Source organism: Drosophila willistoni, chromosome 3R (genome assembly GCF_018902025.1).
Source record: "Drosophila willistoni isolate 14030-0811.24 chromosome 3R, UCI_dwil_1.1, whole genome shotgun sequence".
Taxonomy (NCBI): Eukaryota; Metazoa; Arthropoda; class Insecta; order Diptera; family Drosophilidae; genus Drosophila; species Drosophila willistoni.
This window is the reverse complement of record NC_061086.1, coordinates 9,491,261-9,516,621: the sequence shown is the minus strand read 5'-3', so window position 1 is coordinate 9,516,621 and position 25,361 is coordinate 9,491,261. Positions and strand designations below refer to the sequence as shown.

The window sequence follows — 25,361 nt, the reverse complement described above, 5'->3', positions numbered from 1 at the left end:
CTAAAGTTTAACCAAATTACCAAAAAAAGTAAAAGTGATAAGAAAATTTAAATACTTATACTTTAACTAATCTATACGATGGCATCTGAAATGCAGACGTATAAGTTTGACGTTGTAATACCAAAGACAAATTTACCACCGCCCAAAGAAGAAGACACATCCTCAGAGTATGTGTTCTCAGTGCGTATATTTAAGGATTTTGTCGATTTGCCCTTCGACCGCATGTGGGCAGAGGACTTTGCCGATGCGCCTCTGGGACAGATTTTGTCCACACCTTGTGAGCTCATTGGTTCTCTGACTTCGAAGGGCGTTTGTGTCACATTAAGGAACAAACAAGGTCTACTTGGTTCAGGGACTACGGCTTTGACACCTCTTGTTTTGCGCCAATTGACTGATCCCACTTTTGAAGTAATCCAAACTATTGATATGGATATTGTTCATCATGGAAAGAATGTGGATACCATCCAAATGAAGCTTAAATTTAGCGCAGAGCATCCAGATGTAGAGTAAGTGATATGTCCTTTGCTTAACAGAAAAGTTGAGCATTTTCTCCTCTGGTTGTAGCCCTGAAAATAATTGTCCTTATGATGTCTGCCGAACTGTGGACAAATCGCTGCATCCAAAGGATGTAGTATTTACCCTTGGACGCTCATGCAAGTGCCCGACCACGTCGTGTATTACGGACCAGCGGCTCATGTCTGGTATAAACGCTCCGTTTAAGTGCGTTCATTCCCCGAATACTCCACAGGGCTGGAGCTGCTGCCTGACTGGTGGCGAAGCTCCACCTCCTCCACCGCCGGAGCAGGATAAGAGAAGTGAACGAAATATGTTGAAAGAACTGCTCGAAGACCTTGACTTGGATCGCATTCGTGTACCCACGCCGCCGCCCACACATGCAGCAGGTAAAAAATGGCGCAAGAAAAGCAAAAAGAGAACGGCATCGTCGTCGGAGGATGGGTCAGACGAGAGCTTTAACCTGTCGGGCGGCTATGTCAATGTAGATGAGGATGAACGTCGAAAAGCGTTAGGCTCATATCCAATTGAAACACCCAAATTGACGCAGGCAAGTCACCAAGCTCCCACATTGTGCATCCTCTGCAAATCCGATGTCAGTTGGCTGCCCAAGTTATCCGCTTGTCCCTATTGCGGCTATAGAAACTATAATGCCGAGTCCGAGGAAGAGCTTTATGATGAGAATGCCACAGCGAAACAGATACTAGATGTCCACATGCGGGAGGATAGGTGTCGCAGTGACTCTGAGGAAGAGGATGATTCCTGTACTGAGGATAATGATGCAAATAATACTGACCCCAAGAACTGCGGCTGCATTACTGGTATACCCTGCACTCGCTGTCGCATTCGTAAGTTGTGCGAGAGCATTTTCAAAGAGAAGGACGTAAACATCAACAAGCCCACACCGGCGGAACAAAATGAGCCCCAGAAAGAGACCAACGAATTGGAGAAGAAGGAATCAACTGTATCGCAACGACGCTCGCATTTAATTAAGATATTTACTGAAATGCGAAATGTATATGACACAAACAAAAAGAAAACATCTCAGGGTGATTTGCTTGATGAGCAGATGCGGCAAGAGCTGATGGCTCATTGCGGTAAATCAGTTAAGTTATCGCGGGCACGCCAACGTTCTCTTAACAAGGCTTTGAAAGAGATTGACAGGGCCTATCCCAGTCCACGAAAACCAAAGAAGGCTAGAGGCAAGAGTAAGTGGCGATCGCCGAGCAAGAAGTAAGTTAATTCTAAAAGATGTCTGCGTTAATCCCTTACCTCTGAGTTTTTTACTAGGTATGCCTTTTGGAACTCGAAAAAGAGCGATCACGGTTCCCGAATAGGCCACAACACATGCATCAGTGACGGCAGCTACACGGGTTATCGTAAGATTCCCTGCCACATGGGCTGGATGTGGACTAAGAGTTCGATGTCACGTTTCAAGAAGTGGAAGCCTGGAGCAATTTGCAAGCCCATTAGAGGGCTAATGTCCTACTTTCTAAAAGATTTTCCAGTTGACACCATTTGCCTCTCGCGTTATCATTGCCGTTCCAAGAAGACTCGCAAAGAAAGTGATGCAAGTGAGGAAGAAAATTTAGAGCAACATCCAACATTGCACATCAGTAAGAAGAATGGTGAATATATTATAACCTTGCGCCCACTTAAGGACCCCAAAGCATTGGCAGTGTGCGCCAATCCGTATGCTGACATGAAGCCTGTGGTTTTTCGCATAACCAAGGATCCCAAGGCCGTGAAAATGCGTGAATTGAAAACTGGCCTACAAGACCATGGATTCCCGCTATGTACCTGCCAAAATCCTATCGTTTCCTGCCACTGTCGTAGCCATGTAGATAAAGAGCGCTTGGTGTACGCTTTTGAAACATTGTGTGAGCGATTGGGCTTGCCAAATACAAGCGACAGTTTCATTTATTCTAACGACGATGACGAGGACGACGACGATGCAGATAGTGAGCAGGAATATGAGTTTGGTGTTACCCCACCAGCAGGACTCGTCAAACCCGAACGGTTGCACCATCCGGATCACACGAACGCCGAAACTCAGTATATGGAAGATGATTGGGCCATGCCATCGATGTTCCCGCATCCACCCAATCCCTATGTACAGTATGGAGCCTGTGTGGTTGGTGAACGCAGAGGACCCTTCGATTGGATCTATGGCAAGGGTAAGGTGCACAGCACACCACCGAAACCAGCGCAACGGAATAAGCCAAAAAAGGCGGACAAGAGTAAGAAACGACTACAGGGTGGCTATGTGAGTGAGCAACGACTAAAGGGTGGCTATGTGAGTAAGCAAGTAGCCGAAGCATTTGTGCGAAAACAAAGTGTCGAGAGAATTCCAACGACAAGTTTATACACAAAACGGAAATGGCACAAGTCATCATCGCCAGAGGCGACTTCTATTACCGACATATCCGCATATTCTCACTTACGACATTGACACATTAAACATGCTACACACTTTCACAAATTAACAGTAAATTCCAAACTCTACGAATAAACTAAAATTTGAATTTCATAAATCAAAGGCGGCTGTGACTTTAATTTCAGCAGCTTGACTGTGTGCCTATGGGATCGGGTGCTGTTTTATTCATTCTCTATTGAATGTTCAGGGCGTTCGCATCTAGGCAAGGCAAGGGCCCATAAAAATTGTTTATATACGTGTGATATTTTTCGTTGTCCGAATTAATAACTCCTGTATATAAAATTAATTGTGCAAAACAAATTTAAAAAAGAAAACAATTAAGTTTTGGCTGAAACATTTAACTCACTATGGAAAGAAACGAGACTCAAGGTCAGAATAAGAAACAAAACAAGAATCAAAACCGTAAGAAGAATGGGAACAATAACCAGAATAACCAAAATAATAACCGAAAGAAGGATGAGGACACCACCAACGGCAGCAAAGAGGAGAGAGATAAGCAATTAAAAGAGCAAGAGCAAAAGATGAAAGAACACAAGGAGAAGCAACAAAAGAAGGAAAGCCGTAAGGACAGAGAACGTCAGATTTGCCTATTGACCAATAAGCTGGCGCGCGACAAGAAGGATTACATGTTGTGCTCGACAAGACAATATAATTTGGATAAGGATAGGTATAGTAAAAAGGATACAGATATGTGCTGCTCATCGTGTCCGCCAAGGGACGCAGGCTCTGATGAAGTCCGCTGCCCTGGGACGGGCAAGAAGGTCAAGCCAAACAAGGACAAAATGCGCTGCTTTACAGCAAATATGATCTGTCAGAAGTTATACATGCCCGGACGTGACTTTGAGTGCCAGGATAAGTTGAAGATAATGGTCGACATTTGCAAGGGTTGCAAGCCCGTTTTGAAGGCAGACCGTATCAATGTGAATTGCCTGCCCCAGGAGCCAAGCAAATGTTTTGCAATGGAGGCCGAGTGTCTCCAACAACGTCTTGAAGAGGGCATCTTGTTGACAGTCATCTACCAGAACAGGGAGATTGGTAAGCATAACATTTCTGACATTATTACTCGTTACTTCTACCTCTGTTTAGGTCATGGCTGCTACGTTCTACCCGAATCCTGTATACTACGGTTAATGAATACGCTTGGTGAGGTTACTCATACTGCCAATGTGGAGCTCACGTGCCATGGATGCACCGTGGGCATGTGCACTGTCCACCTTGGCCTCCAGATGCGGTGTCAAGAACTTAAATTGTAAGTATCGCCAATAATGGAGCTCGAAATGCCGCTGCCTAAATGCGATAGCACCTGAAATTCAATAGAGTAAAAGAGTTGACCGAGATTCGTTCCGAGGGCGGCATGGACCTATGCATGGACTCAATGAGCTTTCCTTCTTCATCAACGGATCCGTGTGCGGGTTACATGGCCAACGAAGAGGACTTTATCTCCGAGGGGTCGGATAGCGGTTGTCAAGAATTATTTGGAGATTTTGGAATGAAGGAGAACTTTGATACAGAAAATGTAAGCATTCCTAGAGCATTTCTCTTTGAATTTTAGGTTAAAACCATTCTCATAGGTACAACCTAATAACCTTGTGGATATGGCTGGGCCATATGGTTATTACGAACCACAAAATGCCGATGATGGATGTCTGGCAATGGAAGCGAGTCAACAGTTTTCACCCAATCGGATGCATCAAACAATATCGGTGCCCCAACTAAAACAGACTTGCGTAAATACCAGTCGCTTGTGTCATGTCTGTAAGGAGGATGTCTCTTGGTTGCCCAAGATAGCAGCTTGTCCTCATTGCGGCTACAAGCCAGTGCCCCTGTTCAACGAGAAGCCTTATGATGAAAATGCAACTGCCGACGATCTATTGCATATCTGCTTAGAACAACAACAAAGCGAAGGAGCCTTAAGCTCTGACTCTGTGCATGGACATCCGATGCATGAAGTCAATTCTTCAGAGGCTTTACAGAACTTATTGCGAAACTATGAACATCTTAAGCAGAGTATTAAAAGGGCTGAGAATGGAGAGCAAAAGAAGCCTCATGCCACTACCAGCTCTTCTAAAAAGGGACCGACTGCACCTGCAGGACAACAGAATATGGCAGCTGTTTTTACAGAGCTAAAAAATATGTTTAAGCTAAAAGATGGTGACGCACAGGCTAAGATACAAGAAATTTGCCAAGAGGCCCAACAATTTTCCTCCAAGACACATCAGAAAAAAGGATCAAAGATTCGCGACCAAAGCGAGACTTCTGTGCAGAAAAAGAAACAAAGAAGACAGCGCAAAAAACCAAATTTCAAATCGAAAGTGTATGCCATGATCCCCCCGTCGGGAAGATGTTCCAAAAACAATCATGAGCTTAACTTTGATGGCCCCACCGTGCCAGCCCATATGGGTTGGCTATGGACTTCGAATCCTTTGGCCAAAAAACGGGGTTGGCGTCCCGGTTCCATACGTCGTTCCACCCGGGAGCTGATGCGCTACTTTCTTAGAGATTTCCCTATGGACACCATACCAGTTTCAAGATACATGTCATACTATAAGCAAAAGCAGCCTCCTCCATCGGACATTAAGGAGAAGGCAGAGGAGCTCGTCCAGAAGCCGACGCTGTATATCGAGAAGAAAAATGATGAATATATCATCACACTTCATCCTTTAAAATCGCCTGGAATTTTGGAGCATTCGGCCAATCCATATGTGAACATGAAACCTGTGCAGTTCCGTATTGTTAAGAATCCGCTGCTAAAGGAAATTCGCGATCTGAAGCGTTGTCTGAAAGGTATGGGTTTCAAGAAATGCACTTGCCACAGGCCTGTCATTGCGTGCTTCTGCCGTAGTTTCATTGAGAAGAAGCAACTGATTGATGAACTGCAAAAGGAGTGCGAGCAACGAGAAATGGAAAGCGTCGAGAATGCACTCGTACTCTCCGATACCTCGGACAGTGAGGCTGAGTTTGAATTCGGTGTGACACCGCCAGCTGGTTTGATACATCCCGAGCGTCTAAAAAAGACCACGCACCACATTATCAATGCTGCGACTCAATACGACGAGAATGACTGGATTACGCCGTCGATGTTTCCGCATCCACCCAATCGCTTTATGCAGTATGGAGCCTGTGTGGTTGGAGAGCGGAAAAAGCAATTCAATTGGATCTATGGCAAGGGTAACGTACACGAGGAACCAAAGCTTCCCCCGATGCGCAACAAACCGAAAAAGAAAGAATCGAAAAAGATGGCTGTACGTCAAGCAGGTGGTTTCGCCAGAGAAGTTTCAACCAATGGCTTACGACGTTCCCAAAGGCCATTGGTTTGTGGCACACATTCCGATTATCCCCTGAGTGAGGAACGCATGAGACGTTTGGATCAAGCTGCTTACCCACCCACTGATCCACAACGCCATCAAAAGCAGAGACAAGTTAGGTTCGCTGCCGCCAACTCGTTCAACTCGAATGAACTTCCATAGTCCTATTTATGGACTATATCATACAAATTTTAGTTATCTTTTGAAATGTAATCTAAAATTAGAATATTTTAATAAATGCCGTAAATTTTCCAACCAGTTTCATGATGTTTCCCATATGCATGTCTCTAGCTTTATTACTCAATTCATGTTTGTCACTTTGCCGGCTTGTTTGTTTATCTAACCTTAGTCATTTGGTTAACTACGATGATATAACCTAAACCTCACTCCAATTCTCCAAGAAAAATATGCAAATTTTACGGGCCACAGACGTTGGGAAATGTTTTTCTAATACGACATTCGTCGTGGTCCGCTGACTTGGCCTTATTGTGATTGTTTGATTTGCTCTTTTTCTCAATTTTTGCATCGCTTCAGACAGGATTCAGTGAACACATCCTGTTGGTCTAATGCGGTTTTTGCGTAGTTTCGCATGTTACAATTCAATCAATTTGTTTCCCAGTCGAATTTTGCGAAGCGTTAAAGTCGTGCTTATGTTGTGTTCAGTGCTTTTTGATTAAATGAATATCATATCTTGATTGCAGACGCATCGAGCATGTAATTCACACAATGCCGCCTCCAGACGCTACAAAGCACTTGACAATTGTCGGCATCGCGCTCAGACGCAATCCGATCGTACAACCGGCAACATGTGTTCCGTGCACATTTTTGGCTCTTTGGCCATTTTGTTGCTACTAGGAAATGGCGGTGAAAGCGAGAGTCCCAACCACAGTGACTATTATTTTGGCAATGCGAGCATGAAGCTCATTCGTTTTCGTGACTTTGAGCCACGCCAGCAAAGCGAACAGCAATTGGTCCGTGAGGAGCGTGAGGGTCGTGGATTCCATTTCCATGCTAGTGGCCAGGATGTTAGTGTGGAACTGGAATTTATTGTGCCATTCTTCAGAGTTCCGGTTAAGCGTAGCATGAATTTCGCCCGAAATGCTTTCCAAAGTATACTGAATCTCCGAACTGGAGCTATTATTAATACCGCAGTTATTGTGGCAGCAGGAGCCATCATAGCTGCAGTTGTACGCTTGATTTTGGCTCCACTGGTGATTACCTCTCTAAATAATGGCGGCTATATCTTGAAATCGGATAAAACTATCAAAAGGGGCAGTGAGTACATAGAGAATGATAACTTTACTCGAATCAGCAAAGTAAAAGTATTCATTTCTTTGCAGTGCGAGGCTTGACCGATGCAGTGGAATCCCAATTGGAAGAGCACAATATTGATATGACAGCTTGTATGCAGCGTTATATATGCCATTATATGCAGAGTAGTTCATCCTCCACTCCTGTAAGGCTTATACATGTGTTGGCCAAGTGAGTTTAACTTTCTTTCTTGATTCAAACACAATTTAAATTGACTAACTTATATGTTTTTATCTAGCTCGCAATGGTTAAATGTCTATCTGAATGGCACAGCTGTTTATAATGCCATCAAGGTGGCCCAAGGCAATCTAAATTGTGATTATATATATCGAAGTTGTCGCTGGTCATCCATGGCAATCCACACGATGAAAGAGAGAAGTTGGCTAAAATCATTATGGCCACATTTTCTGCAATATTCTAATGGTTAATTAAGTACTATGTTATTGCTATCAGTCACTACATCTATGCACATTTATTTATTGGCTTATATTAAGTATCTACTTTTATTAAATAAACAAATAACATATAAATTGCGGTGAATTTTCTTGGTAAATTTCAGATAGGCAGTTGGCTAAAACAACTACTTAAGATCTACTCTTAGTTCCTTTCCAGCTAGATTCCACAAAGACCTTTTATCGGAAAATTCAATTAGTTATCTTTCACTCCAGGAATTTAGATCTCTTTCTTTTTAAACTACCGGAACTGCTAGCTAATTTGTCATTAAAATGATCTTGCACCTTTTTACATTGTTTACCCAACTGTCTGTTTTAGCTTCATTATTTTCACACCTTTCAAAAGAAAAGACTGACTGAATTTAGTTATGTCATGCCAACATTTTGCTACCTTTTTGTACTACACGAGACAAGAAGGAAAATTATCATTGCCAAAAGGCAGCCAAGCGTCGCCAAGCGACAGAAGTAAGTGACAAATTTGAGTCAGTGAAAAAGAAATTTCAAATGTTTGCCAACTCCAAAGCGAAGCACAACAACCAGTTAATGCGGAATCATGAAGCTGTTGTATGTGATGAGTGCACTTTTTGCCAGTAGTGTTGTGATTTGGGCAGCCAGTGGAGAGGAATCGATGTCAGGATCAGCCTCCGGTGAGTATGAAGAGGAAACTTTGAAAACTTCGAGGCAGCGACTTAGCCTCCAGCAGCAATACCAACAACAACAGAATCATCAGAGACCTCAGCAACATCATCACAATCAAGGATTTAAATTGGTATCCTTCGATGCGGTTAACAAAGATATAGCCCTGGGCTTGGATTATCTAGTGCCGTTTCTTGAGGTGCCCATCAAACGCAAACGCAATGCTCCTCCCAGGGTAAGTCAACCAATAGGAATATAAAGATGGAATTTATTAGTTTTTGTAATCTTTCAAGCCTTTACTTGTCATTAACTCTGCTGCCTTGGTAAGCTGTGGTTTGGTTGCTGCCGGTGGTCTTTTGGTGGGTCATCTAATCCGAAGCATGGGTTTGGAGTCCATTGTACCAGATAAACCACCACAACATATGAACAATATGAATGGAAATACTACTAGACCACAGTCTGCTGAGGAAATGTTGTCAACAACAGAGGCGGAGGTGAATGTCACATCTCGTGGCTCTTTTGACCAAGAACAAAACTTTTTCAAACTCTTCGATCAAGTTAAATTGGTTTATCGCAATAACACTGGCAAAAGAATGGGTAAATTTAGACCTTTTTTAATTAATAAATTAATCCTTAATTTCAATTCTATCCTGGCAGAACTCAGTTTGCCGAGTGCTTTGAATACAGTGGAGCAGACTCTAGCCGAAAATGATGTAAACCTTTTCGTCTGTATGCTCAAGGCTATTTGCTCGTTGACCTACAAGGCTGGGAGTCAGGTGCGCAAGGGATTGGCTACAGATGTGGAGCATGTTCTGGATGGAGCCACCAATTGGTCGTGGTTGTTAGCCTGGTTGGAGCAATCACCCACACGTGAAGCGATACAGGCAGGCAAAGTCCCCAAACAGCAACACTGTCAGGATAAATATCCTCGTTGCAAATGGAATGCTCCAGAAGAGCAGATCCTGCAACTTGTGCAAAATAATGTGCAGTTCAATTAAAAACTTTTCAAAAATAATACAGATTAAATAGGAAAAAATGTAGTTTTTAACCCATTAACATTAAATTTAGATTTAAATCGTTAGATTATTTAATTAAATTGAAAATAAGCTTTTTAGAGCTTTCGTGTAGATACGTAGACAACATGTAAAATACACGTAGATAGCATGTCGATAATTTATGTTTTGCAATTTGAAATCAAAACGCGTTCATTTCTTAATCGGTTTGTATACATAACTTGCTAAGACTCTTTCCATGAACATCTGTGAAGAGGAGGACTAACTTCCACACTAAGTTCCTGTTCAAACTCACAATACGGCAAAATGATGTAGCCAAATCTATGAGATTCTCGAGAGGATTCATAGAACATATGTTCGGCTTTTGTTTCTGCCTAATTTTAGTAAAAAACATATAAAAGTCTCATTACGAAGCTAACTACTAAAGTAAATCATTTCGAATCATAAGAATAGACGCATCAATTGATTTGAAAACAAATTAACACCCCAAAACCCCACCAGCCAGGAGATTGAGGTGGTGTCGGGTACACAAAGTGGTTCATGATTGCCTACAAATTTGCACTTGACGGCCAGCAGAGACGGCAGCAGTCTGGATGATATTTAGTATATAATAAATATTCAGCTCTGTGTATCTGAATGGATCGCACAACACTGTCCACGGGCTGGCGAGCTGGAGCAACTGGAGCCGATTATTCAATTATCTCAGCTACTTTTGGCAGCCGCCACACTGTCATTCACAATTGAGTGCGTCATAAATTATGATCTTGCTGGTGACCCCTTACAAAAAGTATGACGGAAGAGAAATAACAAATACTACCGCATAGGAACCCACAGTAGGCTGAGAGTTCAGTAGCTCACTTCATAGCTCATTTGTTTATCATTATTTTGAGATACACACTTTTACTATTTACACGTGTTACTACATAGTTTTTAGTAATTATTTACAATGGCTAAATTTAATAAGAGTGTAATCAAAAGAGTACCATATACTAAACGTGCCAAGGCAATATCCAAGGATGCAACTGAAGGGCAACAATCCAAGCAATGTGTGCGCATCTGTATATTACGTAATGGTAATATCCTTTTTGAAGGTGTCTGTCTGACAGTATCGACCAGCTTTTATCCTACTCATGATGTTATGTTAGAGGCTCTGACGAATGCTTTGTGGCCACATGTGCCACTTAGTTCGGGGATTACCCATCTCTTTCGTACCGATGGCAGTACGATCTCTTCTATTCATGACTTTCAGAACGGCGACATCATTGTCTGCTGTTGTATGTATGAAGCTTTTATGAATATTAACTACAAGGTGAATAAAAACTATTTAAGAATGCTGGGACAGATATTAAGCAGGCAAACTCAACCAACGAATATGGCCAGTCCACTGCCAAAGGATTTACCACAGGCTATTCGCCTCTTTATCGATGTAAGTAAGCCAATATCGCAAACGAGATATTCAACCGTCTTTAAGGGCCAAGGCAAGGTCAAGCGAGACAAAAAGTATTTGATAAAAATGGTTGAGAAGCACAATATGGACCAGATAAGAAGCGGCGAGTTCAAAGAAATTCAGATAATACGTCAATTGCAGGGTCATGCGAATATTGTTCAACTGATTTATAGCGTTGAGCAACCAAAGCAAGCCTATATAATTAAAGAGTGTCTGGATACCGATGTCTCAAAACTAATGTCACAATACGGACCATTTTCGGAGAAAGTGGCTCGTCAGATCGTAAGAGATGTAACCTCAGGACTAATGCACTTGCATAGGGAAAAAATAATTCATCGTAACATTAAGCCCGAGAATTTAGTAGTTCAATTGAAAAAATCAACGTCTGATGGCACTTGCCCGGAAATATTGGCGGTAAAGATTTCTGATTTTGGCCTGGCCACATACTATTCTGGAAAGAAAATCTATGAATGCTGTGGCACAGGAAACTTTGTGCCTCCAGAGACGGTCAAACATAGTGGATATGACTTTGGGATGGATGTTTGGTGCTTGGGTGTAACTCTCTTCTATATGGTTTGCAATGAGTATCCATTTGGTAATAATACAACTAATTCGGATGAGATTTTTATGTCTACCCTTCATTCCTCTCCTTGTTTGCCGTCGTCTAAAAGATCTCAATTGAGTAACGAACTCCAATTATGTATAGACGGAATGCTCAATAAGATACCCGCATTTCGGCTAACTGTCGCAGATATAGCAAGGCATCCCTTTCTTCGCGAAACATAAATAGTCAATAGAGCTTACCTTTTGTGGACAAAATTTATGGTTTTCCTCTCTCAAAATAATTGGCATAATATGTTATAAAAATTAATTACGCATAGCGTTGCTTTCACACAACAAAGAGACACGATGACAATTATTTATATAGTGCAACCAGAAACCGCGTGAGCAAGTGGTAAACAAAAAAAAAATGATATCACGTATACGACGCATCGTACTATAGATGTGTGTAAAATGGAGTGATGTAAAAGTAGATAAAATAAAGTTTAAATACTCATTTACACATGATAATTAAATAATTCTTCCTATAAATAAATCTTTTTGTCGTTGTTTTATTATCAAACAAAAGAAATTTCATCAGCGTACTGAAACAGTCTGACCTTAACACACACCCACACACTCAATCACAACACACACACAAACACCACCTACATATATTATTTATTACGTATACGCCACCCTTGTATATTGACAAAGTCTCAAGGTCGCCTGCATTTAAAGAGTTTGCCTGTTTCCCCAATTCATTGTGTCCACATCAAAAAAAAAAAAGTGATATAGGCATTAAGTTCAGATAAACAACAGCTCCTCAGCTTATCGCGCTTATCTTCCGCTTTATTTTCAATTTAAAAATCATTTCAATTGAACAATTTTTATCTGCTCAACTCGGATCTGCATCTGTATATTTTGTATCTGTATTACTTTAGTAGATAAATGTATGCGTAACTGTAATTTGTATCTGCCACGAGAGATATAGAGAGAGAGAGAGAAAGGGAGAGAGTGAGAATCTGCAGCTCTGCCAATGTGGCAAAAGTTGCCATTGTGTGTTTGTGTGTCTCCGAGTGTAACTGAGCTCATTTACAGCAGCGCTTTTATTTCTTGTTCACTATTTTCCATATTTTTCCCCATTTTGTTTAGTTTGAAAAGTATTTTCTTGCTGTCAAGCAACTCGATTCAGCGGCGGTCATTTGATCCGCGTCTGACTGACTTCTGTGCCATCGTCGACATTCGAGTGGCAAGTGTCATCGGTGTGGACTCTGTGTCGGCATTTTCGCATCATTTCGACCTGTGATCTCTCGGCCAGTCGTCTCAGTTTTGATCCGACGCGCATTCAAAAACCAAGCCAATAATGTTCCACGAGTTCTCGTAAAATGATATTCACATAAATTGTATTTATTTCCGAAAAAAAAAATACAAAACAAAAATATAACGAAATGACTATTTAGATTGTTAAACATATGCTAAAGTTATCTATCTATTAGTTTTAGCATACAACAAATAAATAAAAGCGAGAAAATCGACAAACAAATGTTTGGATTTTTAAGGTGTCAATTAATTGAAGATATCTGAGTGCTCATAAAAAGGTGCTAAAAAATTCCTTTTTTTTTCATCTGAAACGTGGCCAAAAAAATTGATTTTCGGCTTTAATGGTGCGTGTGATTGGTTTTTTTTTCTTCTTCTCCTCGATGTTGTTGGTGTTTTTATTTATGTATTTTTAACTGGCTTATTGGGTTTAAATTTGAGTTTCAATTAGATAACAACAATGAAGCAACAAACAGTAGCTAAAATGAGAAAGGCGAATGTACAATATTGATTTATCTATACAAATTGAATAACTAAAATTTCATTTTATTTGTTATTGAAACGTTGGCTGGCCATTAAAATTAAAATGTAATTTTTAATGCCACTAATTCAGTCAAGTACGAGTACCTTTATGTCCGATTTCTCAATTCCTTGTGTCCACATCGATAAAAATTTTTATAGGCAAATTAATCCCTTAATATTGAAGGACTAGTAATATTTTTCCAATTTTTCACTGAGTAAAAGTTCAAATAGAAACCTTTTCGATAAACTTGAAAGTTAATTACTTAATTATGGATTTATGATTAACTTTTATAAGCTGATAAAAGTCATTGCAAAAGCTGTTAAAATCAATTTAACGAATTAAATTTCAAACCTTGAAGAAAAGTGCTTATTTTTCCAAATATTTCAAACTCCTTTCAAACCTTTTCATAATGAATATACTCCTATTGTTAGAGAAACTACAAATTCTCATAGCTTGTTTATTATAAACGAAAACAAAACAAAATTAGAAACATGGAAGATTTTATTTCGCACTTGGGTTGCACTTATCACAAGTTTGTGCTGACACCAAGTGGCCGCTTAGATACAATTTTAGCCTTAAGTAGAGTAATTCAAGTGGGCCACCTCCTGACACACACTGACAATTCACAGATGCGTTTCAATTTAACGCCAACACCAACAACAGCAACAACAATGGGAACAACAACTGTGGCCTCGCCCACTGACACATCGACACAGCCTCTGAAGAGGCCGCCAATCGAAACAGATCCCGATTCATTGGACAGTGTGATCAGTAATCCAAAGTCATATCCCATCACCATTGTGCCAAATCGTCCCACCAGCTTTTATGGCCTGAGCTCAACAAATGGCAAAGCCTTCCAGCGTCAGCCTAGTTGCAGGTGAGTAAGTGAGTTGGCAGGGGAGTGCCATTAGATGCCACTAAGTGGTCTAGTCAATAAGTTATTGTTATTATTTAGCTAGTTTAGCTCTAATTACAAATTCAAACTTTATTCGCTCTGACGTTGGCTTCGTTTATACTGAAATCGATCAGTCTGACTTTAGTCGAGTTTTGTGCGCATAGTGAAACGTATTTAAACTAAGTGTTCCACTATGCAGGTTCCCTTGAGCGATGTTCAGGTATTACATGATCCTGCCGATGTCGAAACTGTGGCCGGTGACAAAGAGGAGACATTTGCCCATATGAAGGAATGGAAACGTCAGTACATGAGAGGCATATCACATACACCCTCACAGGCTGGCGTCTACTATGAGGCTCTCAAAGGATCCAGCCACTCACTGGCCAAAGGGTGCGCATACATAATATATATGAATAAGAAGCCTCTGACATATGTGTGATATACAAAGACTATAAAGATTGGCTTATTGCCTTACTAGCGCTAATTAGTTTGTCAACGTTTTTGACATTCAACTTGAACTTGATGATGGCGCTCCATCAAAAGAAACTGCGGGCTTGCACTTGAGTTTTTATGGCGTGTGACGTTTATACGATACTCAATATCATGATATAAGATTATTTACTTTAAAGACTGTCATTGAGTGAGTTGTCTGCAATTTTCTACTATTTAATCCTGCCTAAATTTCTCTCTCCACCATTGTTTGATGCATTGCATAAACTTAGTCACTCGTCCATTCCATTTGTTTTATTTTCCTGATTAGCTAAAGTATCTGTGTGTGTGTGTGTGTGTATCTATGTGAGCTTACTACTCGTATATATTTGGTTTTAAATGCTCTGTTTGCGGTTGTAATTGTAATATGGCACCGTCTACGACTTTACATTTTGCATAACTTAGCTGCCATTATCTAAATGTCGCCGGTGAATTGCTCATTAGGGCTGACTAAACGGCAATTGTGCGAATATTGTGCACATAAATCAAATGTCAAAACTAATTCTCACACTTTCTCACAGTTTATCAGTTAAATGTATGCAAGTGTGTAAACATTTATCGGCCCATTTCCTGCCCTACTAGGAAAAACGGCGGCACACGATTCATGAAACGGCATCTTCAAAATCTTGGCCTTATTGAGTGGGCGGTAGAGAAACAAATTGACAATTAAGTCAAAGTCGCACACACACAAACACACACAAAATGATTCATTGACTGAGGTCAACATATTTTTAAGTCAAGTGCCAAATTCTATTAAGGGGTCTTTATTAATCGAATCAGCTCAATGTCAATTAATCGGCTAAAACGAATTGCATCTGAGCATTGCATTCGATTCCAATTGCATTCAAGTGTGGGTGACAATTAGAGTCAATAAATAACTGAAACAGCTTAAAGCAAATCCCTATTAATCAAACAATTAACTTGGCGTCTGTAGTCAAGTATGTATGATAACCGATTTCTGTCGACGGCCTTTCGACATTGACTTTAATCGTGTGCAAAGCTAATTAGATGCAATTCTCACTTCAGCATAAATGCTTTCATTTCGTGCATCTCTCAATTTACACAATTAGACAGAAAGAGAATGACATTTAGCTGCATTCTATGTACTTAGATGTGTCTGGGTAACCAATTTAAATTGCCGCAGACAAACCAAACGCAGACAATCCAAATGACATTGGTTTTAATAATAATTTATTAAGTCAACACATAAGTAAAAAAAAAACAAAGACCTAAGCTTAAGAAGTTTCCCAAAGTTAAAGGTTAAAGTAAATGCCTTCCAAAAGATCTTTACTTGAACTTGAATTCAGTGGCTACTTCTTAGAATTTTTTAATCGAATAAAGCACTAAAAGGATATGTATTAAAAACACACACACACTGACTACAATTTCCATTTTTTGCTACAAACATGAAAAGTTAAAGGAGTTTAATTCTTTAACATCATAAGTATTCACAGATTTTTATATAACATGGCGTCTAAAACTTTTTCCCAGGCTACGAAGAGAGTTTGATGTCCAGTTAAAGTTTACAAATTCCTTGAACCAGATCCTTGTTTTGATCAAAAGGTCAAAAAGTTTACTAAACTACAAATTCACTCAAATTTATCTCGAACTTCTTGTCTTGTTTTTGTGCTAAATATTGTAGCCTACTTTTAGGCTTCGTTTTTTTTTAAGTCTAGGCATTTTACTTTAAATTTGATTATTCTCGTGTGTTCTTTGTAGATCTCGAAACTTTCGACCGGGCAGCATGCGCCGGATACGGAGAAGGGCTGTCTTCAAGAACGGCGACTGCAATGTGGTACAAAAGCATCTGCAAAGACGTCGTGTTCGATTCCTTCAGGACATGTACACAACCATGGTGGACTGGCAATGGCGTTGGACTTTGCTGGCATTTGCTTTAAGTTTCATACTCTCATGGCTTTTCTTTGCTCTGATTTGGTGGCTAATTATTTACACACATGGTGATCTGGAGGAATTGCATTTACCCGACAATCAGGGTAAGTTTTTACTTTCACTTTGATGAATATTCCACTTTCAATTGCATTTTTCTCTCTGCAGAGGAATCTGGTTGGGCGCCTTGTGTCTCGGCAATTGATGGCTTCACTTCCTGCTTTTTATTCTCCATCGAGACGCAGCATACAATTGGCTACGGCGTGCGAACCACCTCACCCGAGTGTCCAGAGGCCATTTTTATGATGTGCTTCCAGTCGATCTATGGCGTAATGTCATCGGCCTTTATGGCTGGCATTGTCTTTGCCAAAATGACACGAGCCAAGCAACGTGCCCAGACATTGCTCTTCTCCAAGCACGCCGTCATATGTCAGCGTGATGGTTGCCTCTCGCTAATGTTCCGAGTGGGGGATATGCGAAAGTCTCACATTATTGGTGCAGGAGTTCGTGCTCAGCTCATACGCACCAGGAGCACGAAGGAGGGTGAAGTGATGACGCAATATTTTACAGAGCTAGAGATTGGCACTGATGATTCTGGCTCTGATCTGTTCTTTATTTGGCCCATGGTCATTGAACATAAAATCGATGAGAACTCTCCGCTATATAATATGAATGCCACCGATATGCTACAGGATAAATTCGAAATTGTCGTGATACTCGAAGGTACTGTGGAGTCGACGGGTCAGTCCACACAAGCCAGATCGAGCTACATTAACACAGAGATTCTGTGGGGTCATCGCTTTGATCCTGTGGTGCTGTACAACAAGGACTTGCAGGCCTATGAGATTGATTATGGACGCTTCAATGAGACAACACAAGTGGATACGCCTCTGTGCAGTGCCCGGGAACTGAACGAGATCTACAAAATTCAAGAGGGTTTCCGCACACCAGGTGAGATATCGATTGCCATTTGAGTGTTGATGCAAAGTGTTTGACAGCTTTTGTTCTCGTTTAGTAGAAACAACCTTCACCATGCGTCAGCTGTCCCACAATCATTCCGATCAGGCCTCCTAAAATGCTTTTGTCTTTGTCCAAAATGTTTTGTTTGCTTTAGTTTGTAATTGAAATCGCTGTAAGTTCATCCATTTCAAAGCTCCATTGGCAACTATAAATATAAATCTCTCTTTATTAAGCTTCCCCATCGACCACATCATATCAGCATTCCAACAGTGACTCCAGCAGCCCAAGCCATCATTCCGGATCTGGCTATAGTCGACGCTGGCGCTGGCAACTATCGCTGCCCTTGCACGGCAACACTTAACAAAAAAAACCTAATTTTTGCTTACGAATATGTAGAAGTTAATAAACGTTCGAGTCTTATAGTTTACCGAAAAATTACATGTCCAGGGATTGCAGCCACACATACAAGTATATAAATGACACATAATTACCTCTTTGGCTTTTGCCTGGTAGCAATTGCACTTATTTTCGTTACGTCTGGTGCCCAACCCACTCATTAGGCATCATTAATAACCCGAGTGTATCAATGGAAAAGGTGCCAAAAACACATAAAAAAGTCAACACTTGGCAACACAAGTTCTCGACTTGGCCTATTGAGTGTGGCAGTGTGGGAGCCGTTAAATTTATTAAACCGTCGGCCGGCGCCTGCAAGAGAAACAACAAACCAAAGAAAAAATAAGAATTAAAATTAAGGAAAACATTCATATCCTTTTTAATTGAAATTGAATCAATAACTCTTATTTGCGCAAACTAATCAACACTAAATTATAACACTCGCAAACAACTCGAATATTTATTATCACATTTATCAATGCTCCAGAGAGCTCGCGCGCCCCGAATTTGCCGAATTTGAAATGTGGGTGTGGGTCATATAAATGGTCGATGTAGGTAGGTAGGTACAATCGTTATTTGTATGTGTGAGTGTGTGTGGCTTCATGCCTGTGTCTTGGTCATAAATACAATGCCAAATTTCAGCAACTCTATTTCACTAAACGAAAAATAAAAAACTATAAATGTAATGCCCAAACTGAAATCAAGAAGGTAAGCCAATATACTATTACAACGAAGATAAGATACTCTAACTCTACAATTTAAATAGATGGTAGATGGCTATGCTTATTTTCAAAGACTAATACAAATTTCCAAACTCTTTTAAATGATAAAGTATGATAATTTCGAAACATTAACAAAGAAATAATTTATCAGTTAAATACTTTAATTCTAATCTAATTATTTAAGACAACACGAAAATTCTTTTCATAAAATGCAAAGTATTTTGTGAATTTTTGTGAAACAAAATGAATCATGCTATCGCATTCTTTGTCATTCTATTCATATGCATATGTATATAGCCATCGCCAGGGTATGGAGAACCAAAATCAAAATGAATGTTTTCTGGCTACCAAAAGGCAAGGGGTGTTAACCCGTTGAGTGCTTGAATGTGTCCTTAACCCAGTTTCGGCAGCAGAACATGTCAGCGGCCAGAGCAGCTGAGACAGAAACTGAAACCGAAACCGAGCTTTATGTTTAATTACTTGTTAAATGTTTGTCGTTAATTTTTCAATTTTTTTCTTGCTGCACTCTTTTTTTTTTCTTTTTGGCTGTTGTTATCAGCTCGCATATGCCTAAAAGGTCCATTAGCAAAATGCACCCACAAGTGGAGGTGGTAGGTATGCGTCTTGGGAAATGGAAAATTCAATGAATCAGGCATACACCAGCCAAGACAAAGCAGAGCAGAGCAGTTCAGTCAGACAGGCAGGCAGGCAGTCTTTTGGACTCATGAGATCAGCATTTGGAGCTGAATTTGGTGGTAGTGATTGGGTTGGCTTGAACGTGCCTGGTCACTCTGCATGTGGCACGAATTGGGAAACAAAAGGCGTCACCCTTAATGGCCCCAGAAAAACCTGAACTCAAAGACCAAAATCCAAATAATTTGTTACAATAAACAGTTTCGCAATAGTTTTCCATGAATTTTGTCTTATGACAAATAAGAAGAAGAAGAAGAAGTTGCTTCGTTTAATCGCTTCTTTGATTAAGTTCTCATTGCATTGGCATGGGAACAATACTGACACACACACAGACAGAACATATCGTATAGCATATCGTGGCTAGCAACTCCTTTGCATAATGCCATTTAATCTTGGCCAATGTTGAGGGTAATTTTCAATTTTACTTATGCCAAAGCGGCCACGACGCTCCTTGTTATTGATATTGCCATTGTTGTTGTTGTTGTTGTTGTTATTGGTACTGCCATTCAAATTGCATTCAAATCAATTACATTCGAACTAAACATAATTCATGTGGTATGGGTTAATACAACAAATTACAACTGACATTTAAGCAGAAAACAACAAAACCAAAGCATAAAATGGACAATTTAACATGAGAGCGAGAAGGAGCAACGCGAAACTTACCCATATCCACAAAAAACCAAAACAAAAATACAATATACAGAAAATAAGCTCAACAAAGCCTGCAATGGTGGCGGCGTGTCTTGAAGCTGCCAGGCATCATATGCAGCCAAAATATATACGAAAATAAAATTTACAAAAACCCAAAATGTGAGGAAAAAGAAAAAAATTAAGGCGCACACCAAATTGCAGGCACTCTTGGCTGAAGTTGATGTTGAAGTGACCTTCCGTGGCCACAACCAAAATGAAAATGAACAAAATAAAGAAAAATAAAACAAAAAACAAAATAAAAGTGCAGCCCCACAACAATAAAATTCTTTTCTCACGATTGTTGACTTTAACACTTACAGCGTCTCGAAAAATTACGAGTGCGAGTTGCATATTCACTGTCATTGCCCAGTAAAGCCTCAAGAGGCCTGTTTTTTTTCTCAATCTGTTTTTGTTTTATTTGTTGGTTTGGCTTTATTTCTTTTTGGGGTTTTTGTTTTACAGTTTCTTCTGGTCTTGTTTCGCTTAACAATGAAAATGAGCTACTGTGCTGGGCTGGAGACAAAATTTGTTGGTAAACATCTCTGCTCCGTGACTCTGTGGGCTTCCTGCTCCACATGCATTTCAATGGAATCGAAATCGAGAGGCCTCCAAAAACTTTGTCGCAAAGATAAATGTTCTGAAACATTTTTGGTTGCTCATTTTCGAGTTGTTTGCTGATTTTTACTTAATTTTATGTGCTTTGCATACTTCTCTTCTCGTTGGGCATTAAAATTTTACCTGCGTGCCGAGCTCATTTATTTGTTGCAGTTTTTATCGATTTAATGCGTTTTGTAGTTGGCTTTTGCAATTAAGAGAAATTTATGTTACAGCAAGTTCGTCGCTTAAGTCTTTTGTTTGCGGGTCGCGCACAATGGCACGTAAATTGCCAAAAAAAAACGAAGTATTTCCTACTTAGCGTAGGCAGAGAGTTAATCCCCCCCCTCCCCGGTCACTCCCTTCATCACCACATTGACTCATTTCTGTCAAGTGGAATTTGCTATCCTTGCGGCAAGTTTATTTTCATTTATTTTCATTTAATCCGAGCCGCGTTGGTGGCATGCATACATAATGCATAATTACCGGTTTCACTTTTTTTCTTTTTATTTTTTTTTTCTCTTGCACAGTGATTATCTTGGCATACCTTTGGCGTGGCGTTGCCATTGCGGTTATTTTATTTTTATTTTTATTGCCGACTCGTATGGTTTCTTGATTTTTAATTTTTATGATGTGTTAATGGATATTTTTGTGACATGACCTCCTGGCGTGTTGTTCGTCAAGACAACTTCTGCCTGTCCAGAGATATTTAGCTCATAACCGCATCGAACCCTGTGTGGGGACGCACGAAAGACACAAAACACGAAAAAGAAGACGATACGAGTGATGTGTAGAGAGCGAAAAAGAAACCTACCCAAACATTATGCGATTTGAGGCTCTGTAATTGAAGCTATTTAAACCTCGTTACATGGCAAGGACACGAAGGCAGGGACAAGGGCAAACACATCAGCCTGTGGCTGCCAATCAACCAGAGAAGGCTTAAGAGTTGAAATGAGTTCAAAACTAGTCAATAATAAAGGAGGAAGAAACATGCTAAGAAATCATTTGTAAAATACCATTTAAGGAACGCATATCGAATTGTTTTTAAAACTTTTGACGATTTTCTGATGGCATTTGAGTTGGCGTTGGCTGGAGTTGGTGCATTTGCTCGATCATCAGAATTAAGTGCGTTTCACATTGAAATGTGACCCAGTTTACTATCAAGATGCTACGTTTTTCTGTTTCTTTTCAGTCTCTTCTTAATTTTAGCTGCTGCTAGGGACAGAAGGTAAAGGGGTGAATCAGTTCAAGTTGTCGCTCAAATTACACGCACATTGGCTCCGGCTTCACAGTGCTGATTACAGGGCCCTGGGCATACAATTTGCATCAATAAAACTTGCAAGTCTGGCCCAAAAACCCCAGACGCATGACTGCTGCTGCGGCTGCTGCTGCTGTAGGTCAGTTTGCAAAAAGACGTTCATCTTGCTCTCAGAGTTGGCGTTGATTTGTTGCCTGCTTCTGCATTTGCCTTCAATCAAGTGACGATGGGCGCAAACGAGGCGAGATGGAGACGGATTCCTTTTGTGGCCCATCCTAACGCACGCCCCGTTTACTTTCATCTGATGCCGCCGCTGCTGCTGCTGCTGCCGCTGCATTATCCCACTACCCAAATTGAGTATCTTATCGGATAAGAATTCGCTGTTGATGGCCGGCCGAATGGCCACGGTTTGCTTGATGGGCCATTTGACCAGTCAATAATTACTTTCTCCGTCTGTTATTGATTTCAAAATTGCGGCATAATTTTATTACGCATCATTAAGATAAAGCAGATTTGCAAATTGTTTATGGCTACGAAAAGTCCCACGAATTGTGAAATCATTTTCATAAGTAATAAAACTTTCCCAAAAAGTTCCCAAATTATGTGCAAATGTGAAAGGTTCTTTGATCATTTTCGTTTACTGAGAATTATGAATATGAAGATGAATAAAAAGTAAAAAAAAAACACAAATGGGCGTTGGGCTAAATATCATTTGAATGTGGAAAGGCTTTTGCCTTATAAATTAATAAATGCTTGCTAATGATTTTTGAACATCAAGATAAATGAACAAATCTTTCAAAGTGAATAAAGGTTGGCAAAACGAAAAAAAAGAGAGCCAACTATTTGAATGGGTCAAAAATGTGAGGAGAAATGTTATTACCATAAACCATAAATGAATTTTAATAACGACAATCAATGAAGCAGGATAAAGTCCTTAATGAAGTCCTTGTCCATCTGTTGTTTCTAAGCCCTTTTGCTTGGTATTCTTTAAAATGTTAACAGTTTATTCTAATTAAGTCTATATTAATTGCATATACATGTCATGAGGCTAAAGCAATTTCAAGCCCATCAAAATCTCATTTGCAGCTAAAGGTTGCAAGAGGTTCTTGCCCTTTTGTATAAGTATGTACAGTATATATATATATCTATATATATGCATTCGAATGTCGTTTATATATATATATACATTTTTCATATTATTGTACAATTTCTTTTGTGTCAGTTGAGGTTTAGTAAATTAACTTCACTTCACATCAAAAAACCGCCAAAATACAAATTCACAAAGCAAAAAAAAAAACTGCAGCTTCCTTACACAGATGCACACACAAACACACACACACTTACATTCATACACATTTGGATGCATTTCGAGATCTCTGAAGTGTGATTTCTGACAGTTTGGACGTCAACTTTAAAGTGAGATCTGTCATAAAAGAGGCGATCAGAGATCCGAGTCGTGCCGCTTTTTTTTCGCCTGATTTTTGATTTCTCAACCAAAAAAAAAAAAAAGGAGAAAAACAGCAACTGCCTAAAAATGTATGCAGATTTTTAATTAAGGCGCGTTATCAACAAAAGCAAAAAGCCAAAAACTAAAAAAAAAATATAAAAAGAAAACAAAAATGCGAAAACAACTCAAAATTGAAACCGGTTGACCCGATAGCCAATTTGATCTGGTTCTCCAGCCATGGAGTGGCACTTCCTTAATTGGAGCAAGCATAACAACAAGTGCAGCGCTAATTTATTATGTTATTTAATAAATATAATTAATAAAGAAAAAAAATAAAACAAAAAACAAAAACCCCTCAAGGAGGAAAACGAGTGGAACCTGAGAAAACGGAAAACGCAGCTCATTTGTTGTTCGCTTGGAAATTACTTAATAATTTCCATCAAAAATAATTAATTTCGATATTATTCAGTCAAGGGAATTGCCCTCGAGGAGATGAACGTGTCATCCACAGAACGATGAGACGTCACAACGGCAAAGGCAAAGGCAACAGCAAAAGCAATGGCAACGGCGTGTTAAGACTTAACCCTTGCGGTGCTTTAAACGAAAATTGACTGTTGCGACATAAAAATGCTTATTACTTACAGCCAAACAGAACATGAAGTACGCCCCAAAGGCGATTCACTTACTTCTTTTACATACAACGAAAAGATGTATAGGCAATCCCCGTCTCCCCATCTTCTCCTGATATTCTGCCATGTCCATGTCATGTTGCTCCTGCTGGTTCCTTTAGCTGTTTTTGTGTCTTTTCTGTTTTTTTTTCTTCTTTTAGCAACTTAAATCAATTGCGGCACTCGTATGTAAGACTATATACATAAATATGTATATGTACGTATGCTACTCGAGTCTCAAGAGCTGATATAGTCTTGAGAGTCTTGTGCCGCGTTCGTTATGGTTGAGTAATTTCATTTTTTGGCGGCTTTTGTCCTTATTGGCAAATGACTTGAAGCTTCTTCTTGAAAGCTTGGTCAGAGGTTCCTCTTGCTCCCTTCTGCTAAGGTCATGGGGGTTTTTTTTTCTTTTAGCTTTTTATGGCATTTATGCTACTTATGCAGCGGCTGGCTGCAGCATCTGTGTGCCTGTAATGTGCGTCTGTGTCAGTGCCTGACTGTGGCCAGTCAGAATGACCGTAATTAATCAATTTGGGCAAAGTGGCAGCGGCAGCAGCAGCAGCAGCAACAGTATTGGCTAAAGGAGGGGAAATGGTTTTGCCAATGTCCGTGTAATAACAATGAAAACAGCATGGGATTGGTACTGCAGCAGAGTAGACTTGACTGTCGACCTAAACTCATACCCATAGCCATACCCATACCCATTACCCATACTCATACACGTGTATATCTGCACACCATAAATTATGTTCGCGCAGGGTTAAGCGCATTATTTAAGCATTCATCACGCGCTGCGCGGCGGAGCACAGTATCCAGTTCGAGTCGTTGACTGCAGCTCCATACATATTCCCATATGCATCCCCAATCGAGTCCCATTTCCAGTTCCCAGTTTCAGTCCCTTGGCCGTGTAATAATTTTTGAAATTTATGTAAACAGTGTTGATTATGGATGAGTTATGTAGCATGTTCTACCTTTTTGTTTTGTTCGCACTGCCAGGCGCGGTTAATTTTCAGCTTGTTGTTGGGTAGCTTCCCTTTATTATGTTTTTTTTTTTGTTCCTCTTCCTTGTTTTATGCAAACATATATGTATCTCCTCTTTGGTTTATCAGTGCAGCAGCCCAACTTGAGTCATCGCCCAAGTTGATGTCTTTATTAGGCCGGGTCT

General features: G+C 40.1%; 5 protein-coding genes across 10 annotated transcripts; all 5 read left to right on the top strand.

The window, feature by feature from the left end:
* Window positions 1–17: 17 nt before the first annotated feature.
* On the top strand, window positions 18–3,052 carry LOC6650143. Its single transcript, XM_002073396.4, has 3 exons — window positions 18–506; window positions 565–1,746; window positions 1,804–3,052. Exons 1-3 carry the CDS (start codon window positions 79–81, stop codon window positions 2,963–2,965), a joined length of 2,772 nt encoding a protein of 923 aa, XP_002073432.1. The 5' UTR covers window positions 18–78; the 3' UTR covers window positions 2,966–3,052.
* Window positions 3,053–3,111: 59 nt separating this feature from the next.
* Window positions 3,112–6,513, top strand: LOC6651363. The gene is made up of 4 exons (XM_002073395.4): window positions 3,112–3,985; window positions 4,037–4,199; window positions 4,268–4,466; window positions 4,522–6,513. The coding sequence occupies exons 1-4, from the start codon at window positions 3,298–3,300 to the stop codon at window positions 6,415–6,417; spliced, it is 2,946 nt and encodes a 981-aa protein (XP_002073431.1). The 5' UTR covers window positions 3,112–3,297; the 3' UTR covers window positions 6,418–6,513.
* A 548-nt stretch (window positions 6,514–7,061) lies between these two features.
* Window positions 7,062–7,994, top strand: LOC111519701. Its single transcript, XM_047009395.1, has 3 exons — window positions 7,062–7,530; window positions 7,596–7,737; window positions 7,805–7,994. Exons 1-3 carry the CDS (start codon window positions 7,062–7,064, stop codon window positions 7,992–7,994), a joined length of 801 nt encoding a protein of 266 aa, XP_046865351.1.
* A 577-nt stretch (window positions 7,995–8,571) lies between these two features.
* Window positions 8,572–9,670, top strand: LOC124460381. The gene is made up of 4 exons (XM_047011018.1): window positions 8,572–8,648; window positions 8,712–8,889; window positions 8,948–9,251; window positions 9,312–9,670. Exons 1-4 carry the CDS (start codon window positions 8,572–8,574, stop codon window positions 9,650–9,652), a joined length of 900 nt encoding a protein of 299 aa, XP_046866974.1. The 3' UTR covers window positions 9,653–9,670.
* A 3,164-nt stretch (window positions 9,671–12,834) lies between these two features.
* On the top strand, window positions 12,835–18,155 carry LOC6651360 (G protein-activated inward rectifier potassium channel 3). 6 transcript variants are annotated; one of them, XM_023180016.2, is made up of 6 exons: window positions 12,835–13,060; window positions 13,154–13,255; window positions 14,127–14,374; window positions 16,601–16,875; window positions 16,937–17,719; window positions 17,962–18,155. In XM_023180016.2, the coding sequence occupies exons 3-6, from the start codon at window positions 14,127–14,129 to the stop codon at window positions 18,087–18,089; spliced, it is 1,434 nt and encodes a 477-aa protein (XP_023035784.1). In that variant the 5' UTR covers window positions 12,835–13,060; window positions 13,154–13,255; the 3' UTR covers window positions 18,090–18,155. The 6 variants fall into 6 exon arrangements, 3 of the variants coding, with proteins under 3 accessions (XP_023035784.1, XP_023035783.1, XP_023035785.1); XM_023180015.2 differs by lacking the exons at window positions 12,835–13,060; window positions 13,154–13,255 and adding an exon at window positions 13,306–13,321; XR_002724348.1 differs by lacking the exons at window positions 12,835–13,060; window positions 13,154–13,255 and adding an exon at window positions 17,787–17,900 and having other exon boundaries at window positions 17,962–18,029.
* The last annotated feature ends 7,206 nt before the right edge of the window (window positions 18,156–25,361 follow it).